We start from the raw sequence: 24,383 nt of genomic DNA on the forward strand, positions 1-24,383 counted from the left end.
TATATATATATGTATATATATATATGTATATATATATATATATATATATATATATATATATATGTATATATATATATATGTATATATATATATATGTATATATATATATATGTATATATATATATGTATATATATATATGTATATATATATATGTATATATATATATATGTATATATATATATATGTATATATATATATATGTGTATATATATATGTATATATATATATATATATATGTATATATATATATATATGTATATATATATATATATGTATATATATATATGTATATATATATATATATATGTATATATATATATGTATATATATATATATGTATATATATATATATATGTATATATATATATGTATATATATATATATATATATGTATATATATATATATATATGTATATATATATATATATATGTATATATATATATGTATATATATATATATATATATATATGTATATATATATATATATATGTATATATATATATATATATATATGTATATATATATATATATATATGTATATATATATATATATATATATGTATATATATATATATATATATATATATGTATATATATATATATATATATACAGTGATGATCATATTTATTGGCACGGTAAAATAAAAGTTAAATTTTGTCTAATAAATTCTAAAAAAGGGATTAAATTAAAGAAAATAACAAAGTATATTATGTATTTTTAACTGGCCTTTCCGATGCAGTAATCGGATTTTAGAAAAAATAAATAACAAAGGAACAACAAACATAATTGCAAAAAAAACCTTGTTCAAAATTATTGGCACGATTTATTTAATAATCAATTGTATAGCCTTTGGCCTTGATTACCTTCCTCAGTCGCTTTTCATAGTTTACAACCAAGTTGTTGCACTCTTCAGTAGTAATTTTAGCGCACTCTTCCTGACAATAATCCTCCAATTGAATAAGATTCTTAGGCTTCCTTTGCATTACCCTCAATTTTAATGTTCTCCATAAATTTTCAATTGGATTAAGGTCTGGGCTTTGTGATGGCCACTCCAAAACATTAATATGATTGTCCTCAAGCCATTTCTTAGTCAGTTTAGCCGAATGCTTTGGGTCATTATCTTGCATGAACCACCAACGACGACCAAGTGAGAGCTCTTTAGCAGAGTCTTTCAGGTTTTCATCCAATATTTTAACATAATCTTCCTTTTTTATGCTACCTGTGACCTTAACAAGTCGCCCTGGTCCAGAGGCAGCAAAGGATCCCCAAAACATCAAACTGCCTCCACCGTGCTTCACTGTGGGTATGGTGTTCTTAGGCAGGAAAGCTTCGCCAGATTTTCTGTAAATATAAGACACTTTATTATGGCCAAATAACTCTATTTTCGTTTCGTCAGTCCATAGAACACGTTTCCAGAATGCAACATCTTTATCAATATGACGTTTTGCAAAGGCTAGCCTTGCTTTCAGGTGCATAGGCTTCAATAAGGGAGTCTTTCTCGGACGACATGCTTTTAAACCAGCTCTCTTCAAAACTCTACCAACTGTATGTCGAGATACGTTCACTCCAGAGGTGCTCTGTTCATCAACAATCTCCCCAACAGAAATCCTTGGGTTTTGTTTTACTTGTCGAACAATTTTCCGTTCATCTCTTGGGGAAAGAATCCTTTTTCTCCCTCTACCCTCTAAACTCATAACGTGGCCTTGCGATTTGAACTTGTTTATTATGGCTCTAACAGTGGATTTGGGAAGGTTTAGCTTCTTTGAAATCTTATCATAGCCCTCCCCATTGGTATGGCATGCTACAACAAGCTTCCTGACGTCTTCGCTGTGTTCCTTAGTTTTAACCATGGCGATTGAAAATTATAATTTAGTCACTTATAATAGTTTAAATAAATCGCTATCTAAAAATTATCTGAAAAAAATTATTCACTGAATTAGCGTTAAACAAGCATAATATGGCTATAAAAAAGTTCAGAAAGCACGTAAACTGGAAATTGATTGATATTATACTGATACTAAAAGAAAAACAAAGCCGTGCCAATAATTTTGAACAAGGGTTTTTTGCAATTATGTTTGTTGTTCCTTTGTTATTTATTTTTTCTAAAATCCGATTGCTGCATCGGAAAGGCCAGTTAAAAATACATAATATACTTTGTTATTTTCTTTAATTTAATCCCTTTTTTAGAATTTATTAGACAAAATTTAACTTTTATTTTACCGTGCCAATAAATATGATCATCACTGTATATATATATATATATATATATATATATATATATATATATATATATATATATAACTTGAGTTCCCTCAGCTATAATCAAAACCGAAACCAAATGAAGAATTCTTCATAAAATTATTTATAAAAAAATAGATTACTGGAGTGCCATCAGCTTTAATCGAAAATGAAACCAAAACTTATGAAGACTTCTTGGTAAAATTAGTTATTACAAGAAATGGAGTCTATAACAATTAAACGACAGTCACTTGGATGTAAGTATAACACACAAAATAAATAACACACTTGCTATACTATTAATATATAGATAATTTTTTCTAATTTTTCGTGTAGATGGCTGCCCAAAATGCAAATATATTAAAAAGATTTCCTGTTAATTTATTTGTAAAATGCAATTTCCACTTGTGCTCCTACTGTATAAGCACCAAAATAGTTACACCTTTCATGTAAAGTTTATCTATTAGAATAGATTTTCAGTGTTCCTTACCATGACACATTAATCAGAACAGATTTAATTCAACTAATTATAAATGTATTGGTATATTTGTATTATTTGGATTTTTCAGACTACTGTTTTCATTTTGAGTGTCATTTTCACAACGTTCCGGTTCATGTAGCCTCCGACCTTCTTCAGGTATATTTTGTTGAACTCGGGAATGTTTCTGTCGAACTCGGGAATCTGAACAGAATTTTGTACGAAACCCTTTATTTACTTCACAGGGTTGCATGCTCTTGTTCCATCAGCCATGACTAAATAGAGGTCCCAAGTAATTCGCAATTGTATTTTTTGGTCATCCACAGTGAGAACTGAACCTTCAATCTTCAGGAGAATATTACTTTTACAATTGTTTTTTTTTTTCAAGTACTCTAACCACTGTGCCACGGGTTGTTCTTGTGGACAGTTCTAGTATGAGTTTTGAGAGCCTAAAACCTATTTTGTTTCTAGTTGTAAATATCACTATTTATTACAAATTATTATTGCTATATATATATATATATATATATATATATATATATATATATATATACTAGCAAAAGTACCCGTCGTTGACAGGGTTCAAAAGCAGCCTACAGAAAATGGACTCTGATTTATTAAAGTATGATAGGTTATGAAAAAGAAGGGTTGTACTTCGAATTTGGGGGTATCAAAACCAAAGCAAAATATGATGAAAGTAAAAATAAAATAGATAAACCCCATAATTTATTATACCATACCTGTTCACACTGAAACACTTATCACAATATTCTGTGGATCTATATTAAAAAACCTTGTTAAACTTTGTGCCTATTTCCATTCTATGGAGGTCAGGCACGAACGCAGACTCTACAATTTTATTATACCATCCCTATTTTAATTAAAACATACTTATCAAAGTATTCTTATGTACATCTATATCAAAAACACTTGTAAACGTTTTTTTTTTATTTTTTATTTCCATACTTTGTGGACCATGCACAAACGCAGACCCCACAATTTTAATGAACCACCATTCTGCCAGATCAAACATACCCATTCCTGTGTCTCAATACATCTTCTATCATTATATGTAATCAGATTTTTTTTAAATAGTAAACCATATAGGAGCCTATTCGTGACCAGACACACACACACACACACACACACACACACACACACACACACACACACACACACAGAGTTTTATATTATATATATAATTCTTATTGTTTACTTAATGCTATAAGTAAGCAATAACAATAATTATATATAAGTATTGTATTATAAAACTCTTGACTGTCTGGTTGTCCTTGCTTGCTTGAATCTGTGAGAAAATAAAAATAAAAATAAAAAAAGGAGATTGCTTACTTGGTGGCGCCGGCCTCGAGGGCGGAATTCTAATCTGAGTGGTTGAGAGAACGAGTCTCATAGACTTGGAGGAGTAGGGGGAGGCACTATTCTTCTGTTATAAAAGAATTGTGTCTCTGACTAGCACCAGTTCTGTTAACGACTTACTGGTGAACGGTTGGCACAAATTAGTTACTCGCTGCTCGCCGTACTACAAAACTTGTTACTCGACCCAGTAGGGGGGGTCGCATAGGGCATCCTTTGCAACCCCTCGGAGCTTACGCTATCACCGGGTAATCTACTTTACCCTCTAAATAGTTTTTTTTCCACATCTTGCAAAGGTTTTGCTGCTTACTCTTTCGTCGGTTAACTACTGTCATGAACGTCATGAAAGAGCAGCTCCTACGCAGAAGGGAGTCATTGACTCAGAAGATTCAGGGACGACTGAAGATGTGTCGTGATGGAGTTAGGCCATCGGCGTACTCATTCTTAAGGACGGAGATTCGACAATTCATTGTCGAGTTAGAGACTTGTATCACACAGCTGGAGTTAGGCTCCTTTGATGAGAGTACACCTGGCGAGATTGAGGGTGCTTGGCTGCCTCAACTAAAGGATTATTATGAAGACTTGGGCGATTTGGATCAAGCATACCGACAGCCAGAGCCCAGCCCTTACTCGGAATCTGCCTTTGAGTTTTCAAGGGCTTCTGCAACTACCGGGGGAGGTTCTTCCTTCATTGTTAAACCCTCACGTATACAGATCACAGGGCCTACATTTAGCGGACAGGAAATGGAGTCCGACCGCATGAGTTTCAGAAACTTCTTGACTAGGTTTGAGAACTGCGTGATCGGCATGGCCAATGATGCCGAGAGGTTGAACTTCTTGAAGTGTTCACTCTCAGACAGAGCCTTGAGGCTGGTAAATTACCTGAGTTGCACTGACACCAATTACCAGCAAGCCATGGCTATACTGAAGAGGGAGTATCTGGACCTGGATGAAATCATTGACCAAATATTCCAGGATATTCTGGACTATGTACCAAAGAAAGGTGGAGCCCTTTTTGAGCTTGGGGACTTCGTTACCAGGACGGCATCGCTGTTGGAAGAGCTGGGGAATTCCTTTTCGTGTGACTTTTCTGTGGACGATTCTGGCGGAGCCAGACTGATGGCTAAAATTCTGTTTAGGAAATTTCCTCTCGAACTGAAAGGCGAGATAATAGCGCTAACAAATAGACGGGTGCCACCTTTGTCCTCCATATTGAGGCTAACTGGAGAAGCAATAAAGAGATTGCAGATTAAGGGCGGTGTCTCCACTGCATTTACATCAACAGTAAGACAGAATACGTCTCAAAAGTTTGGTAGGGGGAATGCTATTACTCCTTCTTTTCATGTGGATGTGAACAATGCAACTTCAACCGGGTATTCCCGCACGTTGCCACCCATTCTCTCAGTTACATTCTCTTGTAGACCAAAGACAGTGTCAGTGAATTGCCTACTGGACACGGGTAGCGGGCGGACATATCTGGCGGCAGATGTACTGAGAACTTTGTGCCCAATCGAAACCCTTGGTGTCAATTGTCAGCGGAGATTGTCTACCTTTCTAGGTGAGTGTCAGCGTGGGTTCACAGAGGTAGTCCTGGGAGTTGACTTGGGTTCTGGAAGGACTGTGACATCTCCTGTCTTGGTAGCCGATGGTATGGACTTGTCGGTTCGAGTGGCCAACCTGGAATCTCTATTGCGTGTCTTTCAGGATGCAAAATATGCTTTGGCCGGCCAGTTTGAGACCGGAAAGGATTTAATACCGATCAAGGGAATAATTGGGTTAGACCTGATTGAACACCTGGACTCATTAAAGCTGATCCCGTGTTTGAATGGATGGGCCTTTGCAACCCCGCCTGGATTGGTCCCGTTTGGAGCAGTGGACTCTTTTTTCTTGGAAGATAAGCCCCTCTCTGAGGTTACTCACCTCTCGTTTAATTCGGTAATGGAACATACCCCCCAGGTCGATTCATCACATTTATGTTTTGTCCTTGAAACACAATCAACATACCTGGATCCCATGGCGGAGTGCTTTCCTGACAGTATGGTACAAAGAGGACTAGAACAAATGTTTACGTTGGAATCTCTGGGGCTTCCCAGTCAGGAGGACTTTTCTGATTACGATAAAGTTCAGATGAAGCGATTTGAGGAAACGGTAGAGCTTCGGGATGGAAGCTATTATGTGGAGCTCCCCTGGCATCACGATAGATTAGCCAGAGTCCCCTCTAATCATGCAACTTCCTTGCATGTTTTAGACCGGGTAGCAGCAAACTTGACTAAAAGAAAAATATATGATGAATATTTGGAGGTGTTTCGTCAGCAACAGGAGGACGGTATAATTGAAGAGATTTTTGTCTCCCCTCAGGAGTTCGACAAATATGTGTGGATACCACATAGACCAGTTTTCAAGTCGGACCCTACGGCAACTACCAGGATAAGACCAGTGTTCAACTGTAGTTTGAAGACAGGAGATGGATTATCGCTGAACGAAGCAGCATATTCTGGCGTTAACTTAACAGGGGACATCTTAAAGTTGTTGCTGGCCTTTAGAGCCAACAATTATGTGCTACTAGCAGACATTCGCCGAGCCTTCCTAATGATTCGGCTTAAGCTGGAGGCGGATAGGAACCGGTTTTGCTTTTTTCTTAAACAAGGAAATTGTTTGCGCTGCTTCCGCTATACCACCTTGATATTCGGGTTTACTTCCAGCCCATTTGTGTTGGGGTGCATCTTAAAATTGCATGCGGCAAAATACCCTCAAGATGCTTGCCGCAGAATGATGGAGGACCGGTTTTATGTGGATAACCTTGTGGCATCCGTGGCAGACGCGAGTGAGCTTACTACATTGTATTCCCTTGTTAGAGAGCGTTTGCTGGAAGGGGGCTTTATTATCCAGTCATGCAACTCAAACAGTCAGGCGCTCCGCAATAGGATGAAGGAGGATGGTACTCTAAGTATCCATGAAGAGGAGTGGGAGAGAGTACTGGGCTACCGATACTCCCCACATTCGGAGGAGTTGTATGTCGCTCCGGTAAAGTGCAATCCTGACGTGACAACTAAGAGAGGTGTTCTTTCAGAGTCAGCTAAGGTCTTCGATCCGTTGTCCCTATGTCTCCCGGTTACTATCCGTAGTAGAGTGCTAATCAGGTCCATGTGGAAGAATGGTGCAGGTTGGGATGATCCACTCCAGCCAGCGATCTTGAGCGATTGGAGAGAGCTAGCCAGGGACCTTTCAGGGTTGAGTGATTTCCGTTTTTTGCGCAAGGCGCTTATGGCAGGGCTGCCTGGAGATATGTACCTGTTTTGCGACGCGTCCAAGGAAGCATATGGGTTTGCCGTGTATATCGTACAAAATGGTCGGTCATCCTTATTATTTGCGAAAGCTAAGGTGGCACCTATGAAGGACAAGACTTTGCCTGTGTTGGAACTAATGGCCGTTTTCCTCGCCTTCAAGTGTCTCCCCACAATCCTGGACAATTGTGAAGGATTTGTTCCCGAGAATTTGTGTATAGCCACGGATGCACAGGTGGTCTTGTCCTGGATTTTATCTCAAAACATGGCTAGCAAAAATGTTTTTGCAAAAAATAGACTTAAAGACATTCTGCAGATGAAAGTGGAGTTGGAGTCTCGCTATGGCTTGAAGACTCTCTTCAGATATGTTGATAGTACACTCAACCCGGCGGATTTGTTAACAAGAGGATTAACATTGAGAAAGTTCCAATCCAAGATGGAATTTTGGTGTTCAGGCCCTTCCTGGCTATGCGAAGGAATATCTCAATGGCCAGGACAGGATATGCCCTGTTTGAGTGAGATATGCCAGCGAATGACCCGCAGTTCAGCAAATTGTTCTTTGATCCATGATCAAGAGTACACTTCGGCCATACCTTTTCAGAGGTTTTCCTCATTCTCTGGTTTACTGACTGTTACTGCCTTGGTGTTTAAGTTCCTAGCCATCCGATTTAATCGACAATGGGACTACAACTCTAAGGCAGCGATCTACCTTATGAAGACAGTGCAACGGCAAGAATTTCCCGTGGAAGTGGAGTACCTAAAGGAGCCGAGTGGTAAACCCATGCCAGTTAGGGTTCGTGCTCTGGATCTTTTTCTGGACCCTGACGGTTTGATTCGATCTCGGGGAAGAATCAACCAATCTTCCCACTTTGGTTATGAAGTTAAAAACCCCATTCTGATAGGGAAACATCATCCTGTTACCAGACTCATCATTTTAGATTGTCATGAAAGGTGTTGCCACCTTGGAACTGGGTCAACTCTAGCGGAGTTGAGGCGAAGCGGTTATTGGGTCCCGCAGGGTCGACAAGCTGTGAATAAGGTACTGGCTGTTTGTGCCAGATGTAAACGTAAAATGTAATTCAACGCCAGTGACGCCGAATGCTGCTGCTGCCCTGCCATCGCACCGTACCGATTTCAGAGTCCCCTATCAACACACTGGGATTGATTTTACTGGCCATCTTTGGGTGAGTGACGGGAAACGAGATACGAAAATGTACTTGCTCCTGTTCACTTGTTTGAATATCAGAGCAATACACATTGAAGTAGTTCCCAACATGAGCGTACCCTCTTTCTTCCAGGCACTGGTTCGATTTACTAACCGATATGGCGTTCCCGAAACCCTTTATAGTGACAACGCGAAAACGTTTATAGGAAGTGGAAAGATTTTCGATCGTCTCTCTCTTTTTATGGACTATCAAAGAAAATACGGTCCTTGTAAGTTAAAACTTAAAACCATTCCCTTGTTCTCTCCTTGGTATGGAGGAACATGGGAGCGATGTATCAAGACCATGAAGAATTGCCTATTTAAGATTCTTGGCAGGGGTAGATTGGATTACTTTACCCTTCTGACAGTGTTATCGAATATTCAGAGGTCTGTTAATAACCGGCCTCTTACTTACCAGGTGTCAGCCGACAAAAATGCTACTCCAATTACCCCTAATATGTTCCTTAAGCCCAATCAGAGCCCCGGGCTATTGATACGACTGGATAGAGAGGATAGAACAACCTTGTTGCCTCCCAGCAGGGAGAGGCTAATTCAAACCTTGGAACTTAGGGACCAATGTCTGACAGATTTCCACAAACTATGGTATGAGGAGTACCTGCTAGAGCTGGGAAGGAAGATTCCTGGTCGATCCCGACTCAGTACAAGAACCCGCCTCCAGAAGGATGATGTTGTGCTGATTAAGAGTCCTTTGAAACCCAGACCGTTTTGGGTCTTAGGAACTATTACTGAACTGATTCCAGGCCATGATGGTGTCGTTAGAGCAGCACGTGTACAAAAAGGGGAGGGCTTGGAGGAAGTACATTCCCTGAAACATCTGTACCCCTTAGAGCTTTCTAGGACTCCTGAAGGACCTCCTGTTGCGGAGGGAGGGGAGACGTTGGATTCACCCCCTAGTGTTGAAGAGCAGGTCTGGTTGTGTCCCCTGTGCAGCTCTCCGCAGCAGAATCAGAATATGATCGGGTGTGACTCGTGCGACGATTGGTACCATTTCCGATGTGTCGGTATCGACTCAGAACCTCCCAACAGGCAAAAGTGGTATTGCCCAGAATGTGCGCCCCTTAAAAAACGACGGGGTAGACCTAGCCTGCTGCCTGCTTGATTGATATCTGGACTGATCGACTACTGCTATATTGTACTAACAGTTGTTTTTTGATTAAGTATTTTGGTGGTCTGTCATTTTTATGTAACTTTTTCTTTTTCTTTTCTCTCTTCTACCTTTTGTTTTTTTTTTCTCGTTTTTGTCGGGAGTGTGTGAGAAAATAAAAATAAAAATAAAAATAAAAAAAGGAGATTGCTTACTTGGTGGCGCCGGCCTCGAGGGCGGAATTCTAATCTGAGTGGTTGAGAGAACGAGTCTCTTATAGACTTGGAGGAGTAGGGGGAGGCACTATTCTTCTGTTATAAAAGAATTGTGTCTCTGACTAGCACCAGTTCTGTTAACGACTTACTGGTGAACGGTTGGCACAAATTAGTTACTCGCTGCTCGCCGTACTACAAAACTTGTTACTCGACCCAGTAGGGGGGGTCGCATAGGGCATCCTTTGCAACCCCTCGGAGCTTACGCTATCACCGGGTAATCTACTTTACCCTCTAAATAGTTTTTTTTCCACAAATCTTGTCTTCAACAATCGGGCGATTTCATCTTTTAAAAAAGTTATAACAGGTATTATATATATATCTTCTTCAGAATGTGAGAAAATATATAATTATTTCCACAGCCAGATAGTGTCACAGCTCACAAGATCAATGACAGCCAACAAACTGGAAGTCTAAGACTTGAGTTTTGCCCTCATTTTGGGCTCATTAGTTAGACACATCCAAACTCGGGATTTGAAACCCGAGACTCTTGCATCTGAGGAAAGCACTCTACCAACTGAACAAACATGTCACACACACAAGAAAGCCTATTAACTGAAATAGATCAAGCAAACCGTGGCAAAATCCAACAGTGGACAGAACCTCGTACCGAACAAGGGTTGTGGTCATTGCAACCGGATGAGTTGTGATGTTGTCTGGCTGTGGAAATAATTATGTATATATATATATGGGAATGGCTCAGAGGCTAAGGAATGAGTGTGGAGAGTTGGGTTTGATTCTAGTTGATGGCAGACAAATCATATATATATATATATTTTTTTAGTTTTGATCTTACTACCATATATTATGTTCAATATAATAATCAATGGAGAATTATCTCTCTAATAATAAATATAAATATCATATTTAAGTGTATTTTACAACCACGCTATGCTTGGCAGCCTGCTTATAGTAATATATGGTAATAATAATCAGTAATAAATAGTGATATTTACAACTAGAAATAAAATAAGTTTAAGTCTTCCAAAATTTGCACTAAAACTGTCATCAAGGACCCATGGTGCAGTGGTTAGAGTACTTGGAAAAAAAAAATCAATTGTAGTTAAAACTTCAGTTCTCAGTGTGGGTGACTGAAAAATACAATTGCGAATTACTTAGGACCTCTATTCAGATGATGGAATGAGAGCATGCTACCCCATGAAGTAAATAAAGGGTTCTGTTTGAAATTCTGTCCAAATCCCGAGTTTGATAGAAACATTCCCAAAGAAGGTTGGAGGTTACATCAACCAAAACGTTCTGAAAATGACACTCAAGATGCGAACAGTAGTTCAAAGAATTCAAATACAAATAACCAATCTTCATCTCAGAAATTCAGCAATGAACTTGTATATATAAACACATACATATATCTATAAACAAATGAACTTGTATATATAAACACATACATATATTTATAAACAAATCGTGAGAAATTTAGAGATAGCTACATGTAAATTAAATCCATATGAGATGCCTTCAATAAGTTTCCAGACTTTTTTTGTACAAGCATTTAAAATTGTTGTAGACTCTTGAAAATTCAGTATGTTATTGCTATACATCTTATGAGATGACTGACAAATTTTTACGATTTCAGGTTCAAATGTACAGTTACAGCAGAAATTGGAATATACCCTATTAAAGCCTGATTATCACAGTTAATGAATTTCAAAAATGCAATCTGGATGTAAGGACATTTTAGAAGAAGGATATACAATAAAATTCTGTTTTAAACTTAGAAAAAATGCCACAGAAACGTATGGAATGCTTCAGACTGCTTTTGGACCATCTTGCATGAATCGAGTTTTTGAGTGGCATAAGAGATTCAAGGAAAGCAGGGAGTCTGTGAGGGATGATGAGAGGTGTGAGAGGAGTAAGGAAGTTAGAACACCAGAGTTGATTGGCCAAATAAAAAATTTCATGGATAAGGACCATTGTATGTCTACAAAATAAATAAGTGCACTGTTTGATGTCAGTATGGGAACTGTACACACAATTATTTGTGAGAAACTGAAGACGCGGAAGATTTGTGCAAAGTTTGTCTAAGGGTGCACCATCCTTTTCACAGACTATTTGACCAAGATGTGCACCAAGACATCTCCTCCACCTCCCTATAGTTCAGACCTTGTTCCCTATGACTTTTGGTTATTCCCTAAGCTCAAGGAAAACCTTAGAGGCTGTCATTATAAGAAAATTGAGGATATGAAAAAGGGTGTGGCAAGGGTTATTGACATGCTCAAACAAGAGGACTTTCATGGGGCCTTCCACAAGTTGTTGGAACAATGGAGCATTACAGCTAGAGGAGATTACTTTGAAGAAGAGAGAGTTTAATGTGTGTACTATTAATAAAATTGCCCATACGAAAAAAGTCTGGAAACTTATTGGATGCATCTCGTATTTACCAAGGAAGAAAATTGAATGGTTAAAATGGAAAAAAAAAGAACCTCTTGATCTATTTATTTTTATTTATTTTCTAAATCTATGTACAGTGTTTGATAAAAAGGAACTGATTAGTGCTTTCCCAATTTTAAACTTTCAGAAATCTTTATAGAACTGCTTTTCATATATTGTTTTTGACAATAATAGTAAAACATGTTTTTCATATTCATAATTATTATTTGAACATAAAAACATAAAATTCAAAAGGTGTAAATTAACAAAATAAAATGTTGGAACAATAGGCAAATACTGTCTGCTTCAACAATATTTTTTTTTATTAAAAATACTTTTTCAAATTCAAAAAAGTTCATAATTTTAAAAACAGGATTTGTTAAATTTAATTAATATTTAAAAAAAAAAAAAACAATGTTTCCCATTTTTTTAACAAACTTTCCAAATACAACTCATAGTTTTTGCTAAATAACAACTATTTTTGTTTTTATACTAAGCACAAATTATCCAATAGCAAAACTGATCCCTCTGTAGTAATTGTTTAGATTTTGATTTTGATTTTTTTTACTATGGAATCACCATTTATCAAGGACCAAAAGACCACATAAAGATAAAAACAATAAGTGTCAGAGTGTGAGACAACATCATGATGGTTGGTAATGGAGGAAATTGGGCAAAGTTTAATTATTTAATAGAATAGCTCAACAAAAATTGTTTACATTGGACTTGAAAATGACCATATTATAATCGGTTGGGAAGCAGATCAGCAAATAATATTGTTTTCAAACATATTTAATTTATTATTTTTTTTTGTAAATTATTCTCTTCCACACACATTCTTTAAAGAATGTGTGTGGAAGAGAATAATTTAAAAAAAAAAAATAATTAAAAAAAACTTAATTTTTTTTTAGAGTTCTTATCAGTTATATGAAATCAAAAATAATTAACATACTAGTAAACAATTAAGTATATATATATATATATATATATATATATATATATATATATTCATGTGTCCCAAATAGGTCATTGAGTAATCTAGTAACCACATAAAACCCTCTAAATTGGATGAGTATTTTTTAATACATGCATAAACAATATTAGTAAACACATTCTTGGTAAGTCTTACGGATACTACTCATAAATACATCTCACTTGTACACACGGAATGAAGGAAAGAACAAAAAACACACTTAATTCTTTGTAATCGGAGATCCAAAGGACTATGCGAACAGAAACATATAACAATAGCAGTATAACATGTCTAACTCTACAGATATAACAGAATGGACATTGATATCTTGAAATGGTTTTCATTTTGTAGGCAGCAAAATCTCCATCAAATATGCTTCATTAAATAAAAAGCAATTATTGATAATGCTTTTTTTTACAAAATAAGGAAAAAAACGTTTGGTTCTTCTCCATGGTTAAACTTCGATCGACCATGGATGTCAAAAACATAGAAAGAAATTTTTATAATGTACTTACTTGTGAAGGAAAAAAAAATTCAGAAATTCATCCTGTAGTTTTGTTTTTATAAAATATATTCACCTTTTAGCTGTATGCAGAAAATCACTGCTATTATTATGATATTAAAAGAATATAATTCCTTTTTTTATTTGCATTTAAACAAAAAAAAAGGTTGATTTCTTACCTAAAAGTTTGAATTATCTTCCTTGACTTTCATAATGATGCTAATAATCGCAGTGATATTCTGTATACTGCTAAAAGTTAAATTTCTTTCATAAAAGCAATGGATGAATTTTCATAATTTTTGGTGAATGGTATTTATTTTCCCCCCACAAGTAAGTACATCATAAAGGTTTCTTGTTATAACGATGTAGAAACATCAAAAGATTCATGTAAAAGTTTGAAAATTTGGCATTTTTAGCAATTTCTGTTATGGAGTATTTTTGTAAAGTTTTTTTTTGTGTGCGTGTGTTTACAAACAAGAATAATGTTGTCGAAATCTATGATAGTATTTTAACCTCAGTTCATGACATTGGCAGGAACTAATAATGTGGTTAGCATTACTATTGACGGCATCAATTACTTTTTTTTTTTTAAATTCAATTGGAAAATTAGTCAAAAACAATATATTTTGGTTCCCCTACTCATTTGTGATGTATTTGTGTTAAAAAATGTTTACTACAAAGATACAAGCCTGCAAAATTATTGTAAATATTAGTTGTGCGTAAAACAAAAATAAGGAGTCTAGCAATTTACTTCTTAAATAAGAAAAACATAATGTCTGAGCGTTATTCCTATTCTTTCTTCATTTAATGTCACTTTCCCTTATTGAGAGGTCAAACATTTTCTGATATTATTCTCATTGTTTAATGGATTCACAGTTTATAAATTCCACTCCATGCAGTCTTGCCTTATCAGTTTCTTTTTCATTAATATTTTTATTAAAAAAAAAAGTCCAAACAAGGCATGAAGCCACTTAACGAGCATAAGAATAAAAGATTATTACTGCAAAGACAAGAGATGCCTATTGGTCTTAGTCTTCAAAAGACCAAGATAATAGTTAGGAGGAAAACAGTCAGCAGGAAGAGAATTCCACAAGCCTGAAGTTGTTGGAAAGAAGCTATTGTAATAGGAAGCTGTATTAAAATGAGATATCAAAACAACAAATTGATGAAGACTACTAGACCAACGAGTCAAACAAGCTGAAACAAAGGAAGCAGGGAATAGACTAGACAATAGTGAAGAATACATGCCATAATAGTATTTCTAGAAAAGACTATAAAACTACAGATACATTTCTGCACTTTATCAAGAATTTTCAAATTGGACAGAGATTAATCAGTCCAAATATGACAACTATTTCATGCATTGGTCTAATAGATTTGTAACTTTTTGCTTCCAAGTTTCTTTGGACGGCTAATTTTCCTACGATTCAGGACATTCATGCTTCTGCAAACGTTCCACATGACCATATCAATGTAAGTGATTCATCCTAAGGATAACCTTTATGCTGAGCAAATGTAGTGCTTTCAGCAAATCCTCTGACCTCTAAGGTGTTGGGGTTGGTCAAATTTCACACCGCAGATACATTTGAACTTGCCATTGTGCTACAGATGGTCAAAAGAGAACTGGACTAAAGTTCAGGATACACTGTCATATAACATCACCTGACACAGCTGCTATACAACTGAATAGAAAGAGAGAGACAGTAGATAATATTATCAGAGAGAACAACTCATAAAATGTTGACCAAGCTGCTTTCATCCTTGTGCCCAGACCATTCATAGCCATCATCTACACTCAGCATATTTCTTAGACAGCAGAAAGAGTCTACCAACTTATTACTGTACTTATACAGGGTGGGGCAGAGTAACTTGCTTATTAATTAATTGATATTCCAAATAAGTAAGTTGCTCTGCCCCACCCTGTATAAGATAGTGTGATGATGATTTGGAAAAGCTGAGGGATGAGCTGCCACGATTAGTATGCACCTTCCGCAAAGAAACAGTGGCCATAGAACCGTGTGATTATGAAATAAGGGTGATTATTCAAAACAGGTTTTGTTGGGAGTCTTAAATGCCGAAATAAAAGAAGACAGATTTTTTGCTTGAGATCCATTTCGTTTTGGACACCATGTTGTTTGCATGTGTTTTTAGCAAGTGTTGTTTAGCTTCCGTGTTGCTAGTGAAGAGACGAAACAAGGATTACTACTAATGCTAAGGGCAACCGCCTCCTTATCAATAAAGATACAAAACAAGCCTTACTAATACTACTTATATCATGAGAGAATGTTGTCATTCTCGTTGGTGAAAGGAATTATTTAACTAAACACATCTAAAGGTCTGTGGGTCATTCCCAGGTTTTCAGCACCATAATCAAACACATCTTTCAGATAGATTCTAGTTAACTAATAGATGAGATGCTAACAGGCAGTATCATTTAGGGTCAAAATGGTTCTGAGTGTAATATCAACTAAGGAGCGACTTAATGCTCCCCAAATCTCCCTCACTGGATGTAATTTAAGGTCATGCATCAGTTTTTGTTACACCACATAATATATATATAAAAAAGGAACAAACCGAGTTATGTTTTCATCAATATCATCGAAATAAAGACAAAACGTTGATGAACACATAACTCTGTTTGTTCCTTTTTCTTTCTCTATTTTGTCGAAATACTATTTCCATTATTTTCATCATATATATATATATATATATATATATATATATTTCTTATATATTATATTTCTGTCTTAGTTTTTGTTTAATTGCCATTTTTGTCAAAATACATATCAAATATGTCAGTTTATTTGGTTTGTTTCATGGCATATCAACCGCTTTTCTCTTATTTAATGCTGAAACATGAATTGTAAAGATAGATGGTAATTGAATATTCATCTTTGGACAGATATAATGTTAAACAACTAATATGTTTTTTCTAGTCCAGCATTCCTTAACTAGGGTTTCCTAGAACTCCAAGTTCTGCAACAAGTCCTAAAATGCTGCTTTCATCCAAAAGCAATCACTATTAAAATTACTGAAATTTGAAGTATTATTTAAATAATAATAATAATAATAATAATCTAAAAGTTATTAGGTTGGTGCAAAAATAATAATAATAATTAGTGATCTTTCATCTCATTATTTCAATGATTGTGCAACAATAATGTTGTTTTTTGACGTGAAGTTGGACGTCAAAAAACAACATTATTTGTTGTACAATCATTGAAATAATGAGATGAAAGACCACTAATTATTATTATTAGTAGTAGTAGAACTAGTAGTAGTAGTAATAGTATATTGATATATTAATTTACTTGTCCGTGTGTTCAGTTTCACAAAAAACCATCATCATCACAAACATTAATTAATAAGAAACGAATTGCCTCCCTTTACATTCGCTCTTTATCAGTTAAAAATCACTAAAACCATTTCCTCATCAAAAATTTATAAAAAAAGCATGACTGTTTACTGTTTCAAATTAGCTACTTTATTTTATAATTTTTAAAAATAGTCATGTTAAGAGGAGACTAAGTTTTTATTATCTATATATATAAAAGCGAAAGTGTATGTATGTATGTATGTATGTACGCTTTTCCTCGATGTCCACAAAAGGCTTCTTTCAGAGAAGCGCTCGCTCACTTCACAACTTAAAACTTTTTATATCTTCTATAAATTGTAATATCTCACACTTAACCACGGAGCTCGCCTGTCTATTTAATTTTATTGACTTTCAAACGTTAATTATTCGACATTTCCCGCATTGGCACGCGTTACATTCGGTTTTCGGTATAAACAAAAAGCGAAACTCAACTCTAATTACTGGCCAAAAGCCAGACTGGCCTGCGCGCCCTCCGGGGCCCGGGTGACATGATCAAGGTGTAGTATCTGTTCTGGCAGATACTGCAAGCTATGACTAGCTAGGACTAGCTATGACTAGCAAAGACCAGATGTGGGGGCAACCCCACATGCCTGACCTTTAACCAGCTCCCATTTCCCTCCTCTCGGGAGCTGGTCCCCTTTTTCCCTTCCCCCTCCCTTGACTCCTCACAATAAAAATCAGCCTTGTGCCTAACTTGCTCGGTGGGGGAGCAAATAAATACCTACTGGCCAAAAACCAGACCGGCCTGCACGCCCTCCGGGGCCCGGGTGACATGATCAAAGTGTAGTATCTGTTCCGACAGATACTGCAAGCTATGACTAGCTAGGACTAGCTATGACTAGCAAAGACCAGATGTGGGGGCAATCCCACATGCTTGACCTTTAACCAGCTCCCATTTCCCTCCTCTCGGGAGCTGGTCCCCTTTTTCCCTTCCCCCTCCCTTGACTCCTCACAATAAAAATCGGCCTTGTGCCTAATTTGCTCGGTGGGGGAGCAAATAAATACCTACTGGCCAAAAACCAGACCGGCCTGCACGCCCTCCGGGGCCCGGGTGACATGATCAAAGTGTAGTATCTGTTCCGACAGATACTGCAAGCTATGACTAGCTATGACTAGCAAAGACCAGATGTGGGGGCAACCCCACATGCTTGACCTTTAACCAGCTCCCATTTCCCTCCTCTCGGGAGCTGGTCCCCTTTTTCCCTTCCCCCTCCCTTGAATCCTCACAATAAAAATCGGCCTTGTGCCTAATTTGCTCGGTGGGGGAGCAAATAAATACCTACTGGCCCAAAGCCAGACTGGCCTGCGCGCCCTCCGGGGCCCGGGTGACATGATCAAAGTGTAGTATCTGTTCCGACAGATACTGCAAGCAAAGACCAGATGTGGGGGCAACCCCACATGCCTGACCTTTAACCAGCTCCCATTTCCCACCTCTCGGGAGCTGGTCTCCTTTTTCCCTTCCCCCTCCTTTTAATCCTCACATTAAAAATTGGCCTTGTGCCTAATTTGCTCGGTGGGGAGCAAATAAATACCTACTGGCCGAAAGCCAGTGGTCTCTAGAGAGCTAAGTAATGTTTGGTCAATGTCGACTTCGTCATATCAGACGGTAGCTTTCATTTCGAGACGAGACGCTCCCCCTAATAAACAGGGAGCGGGTTTTTAAAAACAAACAAACCGATTTATTGACCTCATTAAAAACTGTCCCGCACAAAATGCTAACTGCTGAATACCTATCGCCGTCACGTCAATCAAAAACGCGCACGTTTTTTTTTTCACACTTTACTATTTTCCAACTGCGCGTCAAGGCTTCGTTTTTTTTTCATGGGCACCTGTTTTTTTTCACATTTCAGTTTTTTTCACACACACCTACAAACACCCGGGCAACGCCGGGTACCCCTCGCTAGTAATTTATAAATTTCAAAAACTTGCAAGTGTATTAACATCTGTTCCCTTTTAATTTATATAAAAAATATTCAGAAAAAGAAAACCAATGTTTTTTGTATTGAATTATCATTGAAAACAATCTAAAATTTTAAATCAATTCTTTTTATCTTTAAAAAGTTTTTTTTTTTAAATGCTAAAAAATTGTTTTAAATTTGTCGTTATTTGTTTTATTTTATTTTTTATTCAATTTATTCATAAGGTGTTTTAAAAATTTTAAACTATTGTGGAATTTCCACAGGTTCTGCTAGTAATAAATATTACTACTCTGACTAAATAATGTGTCTACAGTTGTCCATAGAAATATATTTACCTCATCTGACTAGATTCCATATAGAAATCAATTGTGAAATTTGAAAAGAATTTTTAAGGAAAATTCTATCATCAATTTTACTTTCGATAATTATTTTTAGTTTGTGATATCCTTGACAATTTTTAACATTTTCAATAGATAAAAAGAAGCATTGAAGCAATCAAAACTGTTACACCTTCATTAATAATACTACATAAAGATATTTAAAAAAAATAGTAAAAATCTCAAAAGCAATGATTTTTTTTTTTTATAAAACAATGGATTTTAGAAAGAAACCGTAACAAAAAATCTTAATTAAAATTTTCAACAATAAGACTAGTCTTAATTTTTTATATTAATTTAACTCAGACTCCAATCTGTTTTAAACAAAATCTACAGCCAGAGGTGAGAAGGCAACTGAAAGCAAGTGAACACTGAACTCCTTTTCACTTACAAAGTAAGAGAAACATTAACAAAAAAATTCTTATAAATTAATAAAATTATTTCAAGGGGGAGTCAAGCATACTAATCATCTTCAGCTAAAACCTATCACTGGGTAATGAAAAATTTAAGATGTCAGAAGTCATGACTAACATCAATTGTATAACTGGTATAGAAAAACATTACAATTCTATCCTAATATGACAGTTACTTACTTGCTTACTGCCAAAGCAAGATGTAGCGCAATGCCAGAAAGGAGAGATAGCCAGATTTCCCGAGAAGGTATTCTGGGACCGTAAAAACTAGACAAGAGTAAAGCCGTTGGCATTCTCTGGTGAGGATAAATAAATCTGTCAGGCCAACTGCCTACTTAGGTTGCCTCTCTATAAATTTTGCCCCAACCAAGATAGTCCCTTACACTTCAGTGGCTATAGGTCTTTCTTGGAATGAAAAAGGTAAAAAAAAAAAAAACCTCCTGAAAGCAAGGGGGTACTACTAGGACCGAGTTAGCTAAACTGTTCCTCACCCTAACTAGATTGGGTCTGGTAATGTTAAAACAGTTTGGTTTAGTTTGTTAGCTTTTAACAGCGTATGAACCCTTTTGTAGTCCTATTCTGTCAGATCAGTCTTTTATAGATGTGTGATAATTATCAAAAGTTTGCTTGTTACTTTTTGTCATTATGTATGAGATGTTTGTTACAGCATAGGTACTTAGGGTTTATTATACGTTGAGTATTATTACATTTTTGTTTTTTCTTAAATCTAACTTTGTCTAACCAAGTGCTAAGAACAAAAAGTAAGAAAACTGCCAAAGAAGACAATTTACAGCATGCTCTTGTTGACACAGGTTTTTTCTTAGATAACAAAAGTTAAGCGAAATTGAGCTTGTGCAGTACCAGACGAGTGCCATTTGGAAATACTAGGTACTGTATGTAGGAGAATGTTGACACTTCTAGCAGTTCCTACATCCCACCTTGCCTCCAGCTGTCTTGACCATATCCTGCCGCTGGATAAGGCTAGTTGGGATGCGCAAACCAGCTTCACTTTAAACAAGTGTGAATCATCCATCATCTCTAGAATGATCAGATGGTTTTAGACATTCCGACGGACTAACTATGATGGGCACTAAATCATTATAATGGCAATACCATTTATGCATCACTGCAGGAGAGACATCCATAAATATGAAACAAACAAACATGCTATCATCAAGAAATTATATCCTGTAATATTTACATTTAATGAAAAATGTTTGAAAGAGTACATGCTGCCAGAATATTTTACAGATATAAGGAAAAATAAGTTTGCTTGATAATTCTAAAAAAAAAGTAGCATCAATTAAAGATGGGTAATTTTATAGAAAATCAGCAATAGAATCATGTGATATACCATCTTCAAATTAATTTAGGGTCTGTTTCTAAAAATAATGTAGAGTTTACTAATCTGTAAAAACTATTTCAATGTATACCTACACATGTAATGAATTACATAAATTACATTATATATATATATATATATATATATATATATATATATATATATATATATATATATAATCAAATTGATTTGAGGCACCCCAAGATGAACAAATAACCAAAAAGACACATTCTGTCTTAACACAGATTTTATTTTTTACTTTTAACTTATAGCTTGATCACTTATGATAAATTGAAGAATTTTATGGCAAAAAATTCAATATTTAAAAGCATTTTATTCATAGAATTCAATTGTTTTAATATCTTTCAAATTGTACGCCATCTCTATGCAACATCTTTTTATTCCAATATTTGTTTTTGTTTGTTTATATTTTTAATAAAGTTTTGTAAATGACACGAATGTATTTTTTTTTTATTTATAAATCTCTAAAGTTTACAAAATAAAATGATTTGTAAATAAAACTTTATTCTTTTTAAAAATGTGCGTATAAAAAATGTACTTGTAAATAATTTTTTCAACCTATTATTAAAACTTTGGCCCCTATCAGACCCTGTTCCACACATTCAAATACAAAACTAAAGAAAAATCTGTATGATGTACATGCCCGTGACAGAAAGAAAATATCATACACCAAAAATCATTTAAATTGATCAAATACCTTTAGTTTTATAAAGAAAATCATTTTTAAGCAAATCTGAGTTTTTCCAATGCCTAACCCTCACTACGTTAAGAATAACTTTTTAAAATCTTGCAAGTTTGAACTAGTTAGACTTCTCTTTTTTTCCTTTAGATGTTTTTCAAGATACCTTTATGAGATCATCTCTTGTAGTTTAACTATATTTCTCTTTGTCACAGGTTAATACATCATACAAACTTTTCTTTATTTCTATTTTTTTAATATAGAGGGAATTCTGGACAAGCACCAAAACTTTTGTAACCTCGCCCCCATTTGTCTTTTTTAATGCTGTATTATTTTAGAATTTTTGAGATAAGGATTATTAGTTTGGATTATTTTAATTATTTGAACTACTGTCCAAATAATTCATCCAAAATGAGAACAGTAGTCCGAATAATCCAAATAATACTGAATTACTTACATAATTAAAACAAAAGTAAAAAAAAAAACAAAAAGAAAAAAAACAGTGTTATGGTAAAATGCATCCTTTTTAATCGCTGTTCATTCTGGGGTGCTTCAAATCTATTTGATCCTATATATATATTATCTTTGCAATCATATCACAAGATATTAAGAGGAAATGTTAGTAAAAGAAGAGGATGGTTAGGGTCATCTCAGAAGAGGTCCAAATACTTTTTTGAAATCTACTTACTTGAAAACTGACATCCTAAAAGAAAGAGCAACAGAAATAGTGAAAGACGAAGATTAGAAGGAGATCTAATTGCAAGTATTTTTTTGTTTTTTTGTTTGTTTGTGTTTTGAGGGGTTAAAAGAGAAATGCTTACTTATAAAAGGAGAACAGTTGCTCTAGGGATATGTTTAACAAGTTGGGGTCTATATGTATGATCAAGAGTCTAGTAAGAAAATATCTCAAACATAAAGTGTAGCAAATTTTGATCATAGTTAAACAACTGTTTTGCTTCTTATCTGTTGTGGTTGTTTAGTTTGATATCAGGACATTTGTGCTGTTCAAATTACTGAAGCAATTGTTAGACATACATTTGTTGGTGCTTTGACATTTCTCCTTCGCTATCCAATAAGCCGTTCGTGTTGGCACTCTTTACCATTTGAACCAGGATTGGAGTAAGCTCTCCTTCTAATGCAAGCAAGCCCTAAAATCAAAAGAAAATAATAAGATAATGGATACAAAAATGTGAATTTTTCATAAATAAAAAGAACAAATTATCATTTTAGAAATTTGCCAAATCATTTCCCTGAATTAAATTTTTTTTTACTCTTTTTTTTTGTTCAAAACCAAAGTAATTTTATGAAAGTGGCATTAACCCATTAAGTCATAGAGAATCTAATTTTTTTTTTTTTTTAGTTGAAACTTCGTATAATGACTAATTGAAAGGAAAAAGTTATTTTGTTTAGAAATCAAACTATTGACTTTCCTATAAATAGGACACTGCATACATGGGAAAGTGGCAACCCTAGTTGAAGTAAGCATTCCTAATGATGCTGGCCTCAACAGAGCTGAGAGGGAGAAAATAACAAAATACCAAGGACTTATTTATTTACGACATGAAAAGAAACTAGAATCTTAAGATATCCATCATTCCAGTCATTATAGGAGCAACCGGGTTAATGAAAAAGAATTTCAAAAACTATTTGGCGAATAAGAGAAATACAAACAATTGCACTTAAAGAGATAGTTAGAATCTTAAAAAGATCTCTCAGTTGGAGTAACTAAACTAATGGGAGAATGTTTGCCGTCCAGTAGAATGCCCCATCCCCAGCAAAAACAAAGTCATAAGAAAATTAAAACAAAAGTGACATATTTTAGAAATCAAAAATGGCTATACTTTCAAGATAAAATTTATACATTATAATAAAGAGCAAAGCAGTTCACACAAAGAATTACATAGCACCTTATTTATCATCAAACAAACAGAATTTTAGCAAATTTCACAATAATTTTTAAGAGGGTTCCAACAGCTCTCAGAAAGTTGATGAATTTTATCCTTTCATTAGAGTAATTATGCAGTAAAAAGTACTATTATATACTATCTTATAGATTTTAAAAAGAAATTATTTGATGTCCTGTTTGCAGAACATTGGGACCTAATACGTTAAATAAATCCAAAAATTGGTAACTAATTTAACAATACAAGGAATTTGAAAAAAATATTCAGATATTTTCAAATTTTATTTGGAAGTCACACACTGATATGGCTAATTCTTATGATAAATTAAAAATACCACTGAATTTATTAACTATTTCTAAGTGTCATTTTTGTGTATATATAAATATTTTTGCATATACATTAGACATCCTGTATATAAATCATCTTGTAATGCCTAAAAATTGCAATTAATCACTTAAAAATGATTTTCTTTATAAAACTAAATCTAGATGAATTTACATGATTTGGGGAATATGATATTTTCGTTTTGTC

General features: G+C 35.1%; 1 protein-coding gene across 27 annotated transcripts in view; it reads right to left on the reverse strand.

Moving 5' to 3' along the window:
• The window catches only part of LOC145297875 (inositol hexakisphosphate and diphosphoinositol-pentakisphosphate kinase 2-like), a 375,735-nt gene that overhangs the window by 163,642 nt on the left and 187,710 nt on the right, over positions 1–24,383 (reverse strand). For all 27 annotated transcript variants that reach the window (XM_080144282.1, XM_080144206.1, XM_080144210.1 and 24 more), the window contains one exon: positions 22,984–23,096. In XM_080144282.1, coding sequence (XP_080000408.1) covers positions 22,984–23,096 — 113 coding nt within the window. The remainder of the gene's footprint in view (positions 1–22,983; positions 23,097–24,383) is intronic.

The sequence above is a fragment of the Euprymna scolopes genome, chromosome 2 (genome assembly GCF_053919585.1).
Source record: "Euprymna scolopes isolate OS-2025 chromosome 2, ASM5391958v1, whole genome shotgun sequence".
Lineage (NCBI taxonomy): Eukaryota > Metazoa > Mollusca > Cephalopoda > Sepiida > Sepiolidae > Euprymna > Euprymna scolopes.